General features: G+C 44.5%; 1 protein-coding gene across 1 annotated transcript; it reads left to right on the top strand.

Moving 5' to 3' along the window:
* The first annotated feature begins 6560 nt into the window (after nucleotides 1-6560).
* FGFBP3 (fibroblast growth factor binding protein 3) lies at nucleotides 6561-7334 on the top strand. Its single transcript, XM_055559958.1, has one exon. It carries the CDS (start codon nucleotides 6561-6563, stop codon nucleotides 7332-7334), a length of 774 nt encoding a protein of 257 aa, XP_055415933.1.
* Nucleotides 7335-8503: the final 1169 nt, after the last annotated feature.

Here is an 8503-nt window from a genome sequence, read left to right as displayed (position 1 = left end):
CTGAAATTGAAGAAAGTAGGGAAAACCACTAGATCATTCAGGTATGACCTAAATCAAATCCCTTATGATTATACAGTGCAAGTGAGAAATAGATTTAAGGGCCTAGATCTGATAGATAGAGTGCCTGATGAACTATGGAATGAGGTTCGTGACACTGTACAGGAGACAGGGATCAAGACCATCCCCATGGAAAACAAATGCAAAAAAGCAAAATGTCTGTCTGGGGAGGCCTTACAAATAGCTGTGAAAAGAAGAGAAGCCAAAAGCAAAGGAGAAAAGCAAAGATATAAAAAATGCAGAGTTCCAAAGAATAGCAAGGAGAGATAAGAAAGCCTTCCTCAGTGATCAATGCAAATAAATAGAGGAAAACAACAGAATGGGAAAGACTAGAGAGCTTTTCAAGAAAATTAGAGATACCAAGGGAACATTTCATGCAAAGATGGGCTCGATAAAGGACTGAAATGGTATGGACCTAACAGAAGCAGAGGATATTAAGAAGAGGTGGCAAGAATACACAGAAGAACTGTACAAAAAGAGCTTCACGACCCAGATAATCACGATGGTGTGATCACTCACCTAGAGCCAGACATCCTGGAATGTGAAGTCAAGTGGGCCTTAGAAAGCATCACTACGAACAAAGCTAGTGGAGGTGATGGAATTCCAGTTGAGCTCCTTCAAATCCTGAAAGACGATGCTGTGAAAGTGCTGCACTCAACATGCCAGCAAATTTGGAAAACTCACCAGTGGCCACAGGACTGGAAAAGGTCAGTTTTCATTCCAATCCCAAAGAAAGGCAATGCCAAAGAATGCTCAAACTACCGCACAATTGCACTCATCTCACATGCTAGTAAAGTAATGCTCAAAATTCTCCAAGCCAGGCTTCAGCAATACATGAACTGTGAACTTCCTGATGTTTAAGCTGGTTTTAGAAAAGGCAGAGGAACCAGAGATCAAATTGCCAACATCCGCTGGATCATGGAAAAAGCAAGAGAGTTCCAGAAAAACATCTACTTCTGCTTTATTGACTATGCCAAAGCCTTTGACTGTGTGGATCACAATAAACTGTGGAAAATTCTTCAAGAGATGGGAATACCAGACCACCTGACCTGCCTCTTGAGAAATCTGTATGCAGGTCAGGAAGCAACAGTTAGAACTGGACATGGAACAACAGACTGGTTCCAAATAGCAATATACGTCAAGGCTGTATATTGTCACCCTGCTCATTTAACTTCTATGCAGAGTACATCATGAGAAACGCTGGACTGGAAGAAGCACAGGCTGGAATCAAGATTGCTGGGAGAAATATCAATAACCTCAGATATGCAGATGACACCACCCTTATGGCAGAAAGTGAAGAGGAACTCAAAAGCCTCTTGATGAAAGTGAAAGAGGAGAGTGAAAAAGTTGGCTTAAAGCTCAACATTCAGAAAACGAAGATCATGGTATCTGGTCCTATCACTTCATGGGAAATAGATGGGGAAACAGTGGAAACCGTGTCAGACTTTATTGTTTTGGGCTCCAAAATCACTGCAGATGGTGACTGCAGCCATGAAATTAAAAGATACTTACTCCTTGGAAGGAAAGTTATGACCAACCTGCTACTGCTAAGTCACTTCAGTCGAGTCCGACTCTGTGCGACCCCATAGACAACAGCCCACCAGGCTCCCCCCGTCCCTGGGATTCTCCAGGCAAGAACACTGGCATGGGTTGCCATTTCCTTCTCCAATGCGTGAAACTGAAAAGTGAAAGTGAAGTCACTCAGTCGTGTCTGACTGCTAGTGACCCCATGGACTGCAGCCTACCAAGCTCCTCCGTCCATGGGATTTTCCAGGCAAGAGTACTGGAGTGGGGTGCCATTGCCTTCTCCGATGACCAACCTAGATAGTATATTAAAAAGAAGACCTTTGCCAGCAAAGGTCCGTCTAGTCAAGGCTATGGTTTTTCCTGTGGTCACGTATGGATGTGAGAGTTGGACTGTGAAGAAGGCTGAGCGCTGAAGAATTGATGCTTTTGAACTGTGGTGTTGGAGAAGACTCTTGAGAGTCCCTTGGACTGCAAGGAGATCCAACCAGTCCATTCTGAAGGAGATCAGCCCTGGGATTTCCTTGGAGGGAATGATGCTAAAGCTGAAACTCCAGTACTTTGGCCACCTCATGCGAAGGGTTGACTCATTGGAAAAGACTCTGATGCTGGGAGGGATTGGGGGCAGGAGGAGAAGGGGACGACAGAGGATGAGATGGCTGGATGGCATCACCGACTCTATGGACGTGAGTCTGAGTGAACTCCGGGAGTTGGTGATGGACAGGGAGGCCTGGCGTGCTGCGATTCATGGGGTCGCAAAGAGTCGGACGCGACCGAGCGACTGAACTGAACTGAACTGAACTGAATCACATTGCAACTGTTGAGATATAATACCAGTGGGAGTTCAGTAACAGAAAATACTGTCCACAAGAAGACATTAGGAAGTATAATGAGATTTCTTGACCTCCTGAAGGCGTATTTCAGGAAAATACTTACTTGTATCATACCATTAGTCAGAGGTATAAACTCTTGAATTAAAAAATATCACATGTATTACTGAGAACAGTTTTTAAAAGATAATGGAGTATCCTGAAATGTAGAAAAAAGTGCTTTGTTTAAATGTAAATATTTTTAAGATTCAAGAACATGTTAATTCTTAATATGTACACCTACGGCTGATTCATGTTGAGGTTTGACAGAAAACAACAAAATTCTATAAAGCAATTGTCCTTCAATTAAAAAATCAATAAATTAAAAAAATAAAGATTGGAGAAGGAAAAAAAAGAACATGTTAATTCTTAAAGATTAATCATTTGAATTGGTAATATTATACTATAATAACAATTTTTTAAACTTAAATGCAAAAAAGCAAAGTGGCTGTCTGAAGAGGCCTTACAAATAGCTGTGAAAAGAAGAGAAGCCAAAAGCAAAGGAGAAAAGCAAAGATATAAGCATCTGAATGCAGAGTTCCAAAGAATAGCAAGGAGAGATAAGAAAGCCTTCCTCAGTGATCAATGCAAAGAAATAGAAGAAAACAACAGAATGGGAAAGACTAGAGATCTCTTCAAGAAAATTAGAGATACCAAGGGAACATTTCATGCAAAGATGGGCTCGATAAAGGACTGAAATGGTATGGACCTAACAGAAGCAGAAGATATTAAGAAGAGGTGGCAAGAATACACAGAAGAACTGTACAAAAAGAGCTTCACGACCCAGATAATCACGATGGTGTGATCACTCACCTAGAGCCAGACATCCTGGAATGTGAAGTCAAGTGGGCCTTAGAAAGCATCACTACGAACAAAGCTAGTGGAGGTGATGGAATTCCAGTTGAGCTCCTTCAAATCCTGAAAGACGATGCTGTGAAAGTGCTGCACTCAACATGCCAGCAAATTTGGAAAACTCACCAGTGGCCACAGGACTGGAAAAGGTCAGTTTTCATTCCAATCCCAAAGAAAGGCAATGCCAAAGAATGCTCAAACTACCGCACAATTGCACTCATCTCACATGCTAGTAAAGTAATGCTCAAAATTCTCCAAGCCAGGCTTCAGCAATACATGAACTGTGAACTTCCTGATGTTTAAGCTGGTTTTAGAAAAGGCAGAGGAACCAGAGATCAAATTGCCAACATCCGCTGGATCATGGAAAAAGCAAGAGAGTTCCAGAAAAACATCTACTTCTGCTTTATTGACTATGCCAAAGCCTTTGACTGTGTGGATCACAATAAACTGTGGAAAATTCTTCAAGAGATGGGAATACCAGACCACCTGACCTGCCTCTTGAGAAATCTGTATGCAGGTCAGGAAGCAACAGTTAGAACTGGACATGGAACAACAGACTGGTTCCAAATAGCAATATACGTCAAGGCTGTATATTGTCACCCTGCTCATTTAACTTCTATGCAGAGTACATCATGAGAAACGCTGGACTGGAAGAAGCACAAGCTGGAATCAAGATTGCCGAGAGAAATATCAATAACCTCAGATATGTAGATGACACCACCCTTATGGCAGAAAGTGAAGAGGAACTCAAAAGCCTCTTGATGAAAGTGAAAGAGGAGAGTGAAAAAGTTGGCTTAAAGCTCAACATTCAGAAAATGAAGATCATGGCATCTGGTCCTGTCACTTCATGGGAAATAGATGGGGAAACAGTGGAAACCGTGTCAGGCTTTATTGTTTTGGGCTCCAAAATCACTGCAGATGGTGACTGCAGCCATGAAATTAAAAGATGCTTACTCCTTGGAAGGAAAGTTATGACCAACCTAGATAGTATATTAAAAAGAAGACCTTTGCCAACAAAGGTCCATCTAGTCAAGGCTATGGTTTTTACCGTAGTCACGTATGGATGTGAGAGTTGGACTGTGACGAAAGTTGAGCGCCGAAGAATTGATGCTTTTGAACTGTGGTGTTGGAGAAGTCTTTTGAGAGTCCCTTGGACTGCACAGAGATCCAACCAGTCCATCCTAAAGGAGATCAGTCCTGGGTGTTCTTTGGAGGGAATGATGCTAAAGCTGAAACTCCAGTGCTTTGGCCACCTCACGCGAAGGGTTGACTCATTGGAAAAGACTCTGATGCTGGGAGGGATTGGGGGCAGGAGGAGAAGGACGACAGAGGATGAGATGGCTGGATGGCATCACTGACTCGATGGACATGAGTTTGAGAGAACTCCAGGAGTTGGTGATGGACAGGGAGGCCTGGTGTGCTGTGATTCATGGGGTCACAAAGAGTCGGACACAACTGAGCGACTTAACTGAACTGAAACTTCTAATTTCTGTAAGAAGTTAAGTTTGATTTATAATACCTAAAAATAATCAAAAGATCAATGCTTACTCCTGGGTGAAATGCTGGACAATATAAGTCAATAAACTAGGATATTACATTTTTATCAGTAGTAACAGTTATTAGGATTAATATTATTAGGATGAGAAAAATTATTCGAAATTGTGGGTGAAAATGAAGAACTCAGAATGATATAAAAATCAGAGTGTAAATAGTCCCCAGTTTAGGCTGTTTACAGTTTTTTGCTTCATTTTATTTAACTCTTAAAACTCAGATCTTTCTGTTTTACCTTTCATTTCCAAATGATTAAATATGTAAAAGGAAAGGGGGTATATAGTAGGTAAAGTGTACAGGTTGCTTTTTGTGGTCATAAAAATGTTGCAAAATTAACTGTAGTGATCGTTGCACCTGTGAATATATTAAAAACCATTGAACTTTACACTTTAAATGGGTGAACTGTATAAAAGGGCTTCCCTGGTAGCTCAGACAGTAAAGAATCTGCCTGCAGTTTGGGAGACCTGGGTTTGATCTCTGGGTTGGGAAGATCTCCTGGAGGAGGGCATGGCAACCCTCTCTAGTATTCTTGCCTGGAGAATCCCCATGGACAGAGAAGCCTGGAGGTCTGTAGGTGGCAAAAAGTCGGACACGACTGAGCTACTAAGCACAACAAAATGGTAAATAAAGTTATTAAATGATGAAGGAAGCACTATTCAAACATTTTTTTCTATTACTGCAAATATAGGTATGAATGCCTATTTTTAAAAGAGTACTGAGAACAACTGATTTGGAGGAAGGGATAAATTGGAAGTATGGGATTAACAGATGCACACTACTGTATATGAAATAGATATACAAGGGTTTACTGTAGATCACAGGGAACTATATTCAATCTCTGGTAATAAACTATAATGGAAAAGAGTTTTTATAAGGAATATTGCTATATATGTATCACTGAGTTACTTAGCTGTACACCTGAAACTAACACAGTATTGTAAATCAACAATAATTCAGTTAAAATAAATAACAGTTCAAGTAAGAAAAAATATGTAAGAGGAAAGAAAAGAATAACGTTAAAATTCGGGTGATTAAACCCTGGAATCAAAAAAGATTTATATTTCATGATATATCATCACTTCCATCATACGTGTGTGTGTGTGTGTGTGTGTGGCGCGGTGATGGGAAATCTCCCAGTGAAAGAGAAGTTTGGGAGGGGCGTAGTGGGGGAGGCCCCTTCTGTTGCATTGATAACACGTTCATTCACTGGGAGTCGGCTAAAACAGACTAATCCTTCACGCAGTAATTCGCTTTACCTTAATAAGGCCCTGCCACCTCTCCCAGAATTCGGTAAGTTCAAAGTGCAGGAAAAGTGCATTTTTCCAAAGAATAATTTGAAACGATTTTGTATATAATTACTGGAGGGTGGGAATGGGTGAAGGTGGTAATTACCAGGCGTCGCTTTGCTATAGTATTTGCACTGGGGAGATAATCTCAATGCGCAAATAGTTTCAAAAAGATTGTTTAGCTAGTAATTGTTTTTTTCTCAGGAAAACTTTTCAGAAGGGCCTTTCGCAAGCTGCTGCTGCCCCCTGGAAACCAGCGCCCAGGGAGTCTGGGGAGGCGGGTTGGCAGATGCCTGTACTCTGTCAGTAGCCGTCTCTGCCTCTGTCCCCAGGACCAAAGGATGCTGCTCTCCTGGCCCCGCTACCGCTGAAGCGCCCAGGGGTCCCTGGAGAGCCGACCTGAGCGCAGAAACCGCAAGCCATGAGTCCTCTGAGGCGGCGAGCGTCGCTCTCACTTCTGCTGCTGCTGGGCGGCTGCCTCCTCGCGGCCGCCGGGAGAAAGCAGGGGGCGGCCGGCGTCGCGGCCGAGTCGGCTTCGGGCTCCGCCGGCGGCTCCTCCGGCCGCTTTGTCAGCCCCGAGCGGCACACGTGCAGCTGGCAGCTCCTGCCGCCCGCCCCAGGGCCCGAAGCCGGCAGCGAGCTAGCGCTGCGCTGCCAAGACCCGGACGGGGCGCGCCACCGATGCGCCTACCGCGGAGAGCCCGGGCGCTGCGCTGTCTACGCCGCCCGCCGCTCGCACTACTGGAAGCAGGTGCTGAGCGGGCTGCGCAGGAAGCGGCGGCCCTGCCACGACCCGGCGCCGCTCAAGGCCCGCCTGTGCGCCGGCAAGAAGGGCCGTGGCGCGGAGCTGCGCCTGGTACCCCAGGCACTCCCGGTCGTCAGCCCCAAGGCGGCGGCGGGCTTAACCCGGGACCCCAAGCCCCGGGCCGGGAGCCGGGGGCAGCCCCGAGAGCCCGCGCTCGGCCCCGTGGCAGGGGCCCCGCCTCCCCGGAGCGCGCCGCCCAAAGGGAAGCCCTCTGAGCAGAAGCCCAAAGCGGGCAAGAGGAAGGCGGCCTGGGACCCAGACGAGGAGCGACCACTGGGGACCGGGCCTGATGCCGATGGGCTGGACGAGAACGCGAAGCTCACGGACACCTACTGTGCTGAGAAGTGGCACTCCCTCTGCAACTTCTTCGTCAATTTCTGGAATGGCTGAGGATGCGGGCCTGGGGAAGCCTGGGGAAGAGGGGTGGGGGGCGGGGGGGGGGTCTATATCCAGCCAGGGAGGGAAAACTAAGGGCATCCTAGTTCAGGAGATGCAGGAGAGTGAGGGAAGAGTCCCCGTTCTAGAAGGGGACTGGGGGGTAGAGTGGGGGTGGGGGGGCTTGGGATGGGAGTGTAAAGGGTATGGACAGTCCCTGAGACAGCAGAGAAGGTAAAAATTATTGAGTCGAGCCTGATTAAGAGCAGAAGAAACAGTGGAAACAGACGTAAGTAGGCATACCTTAAATATACAAAAACTGTAGACTGGGGAGAAAGATGGGTACAGAGAGAGGCTGAAAAAAGGAAGTGGGGAAAAGTGACTAAAATGATGTGACTCCTGTGGGAAGCAGGATACAAAGTACACTATTTAATACATTTATACTACAATTGATAACCTGAGCCAGACTGATATTCAGTGTCTTCTCATCTACTCATCTACTTGACTGACAAGATTACCAACTTTTTTCTCTTTAGGAATTAGAATGAACTTGGGTGCTGTCTCCAGTCATAGATGATCCCTAGAGGGATCAAAGCCAATGGGAGCTCAAAATTAACTCCAGTGAAAAGATTTTCCAGATGATTTGCCTCTGAATTCTTTTAGAAGTATTGCTTTTAAACTGAGTGATGCCCGGTATTCTGAAACTTCCCCATTAACCTTCCAAATTCAGAAGTGAATTATAGAAGTTGGTTTTAAAAAACAATTCTCTTTGATCGTGTTTTTAAAAACAGCTAAAATGTAAGCACACATCTCAGAATGGAAGTCATATCTCTGTTTCATGTAATTGTTAACATATTCCATTTTAAATAAGATGTAATAATAGACTTTGCACACATTAGGTGCTCAATAAAAATTGTATGGCTAGATTTAAAGAACTGGCAGGACAATGGAAATTTTGATTGCATTGGATCTAGTTCTGACTAAACCTTGAAGTTGTAAGTTCCTAAAAATATCTTGAATTGTTGGGGGAAGACAAGAAGTAAGAAGTCTGCATAAGGGAAAAATCACAAACTGGCAAACCTGGGCCCTATCATTCCTTTTGCCCTGCATGTAGTTATAGCATTTTTCTGCTCTTCCTCCCTTCCTCCCAATTGGGATTTGTTGCCAGCATTGAAAATTAAATA

This window comes from Bubalus kerabau, chromosome 22 (genome assembly GCF_029407905.1).
Source record: "Bubalus kerabau isolate K-KA32 ecotype Philippines breed swamp buffalo chromosome 22, PCC_UOA_SB_1v2, whole genome shotgun sequence".
NCBI classification, from domain to species: domain Eukaryota; kingdom Metazoa; phylum Chordata; class Mammalia; order Artiodactyla; family Bovidae; genus Bubalus; species Bubalus kerabau.
The sequence above is the reverse complement of the archived record's forward strand: the minus strand, read 5'-3'. Positions and strand labels throughout refer to the sequence as shown.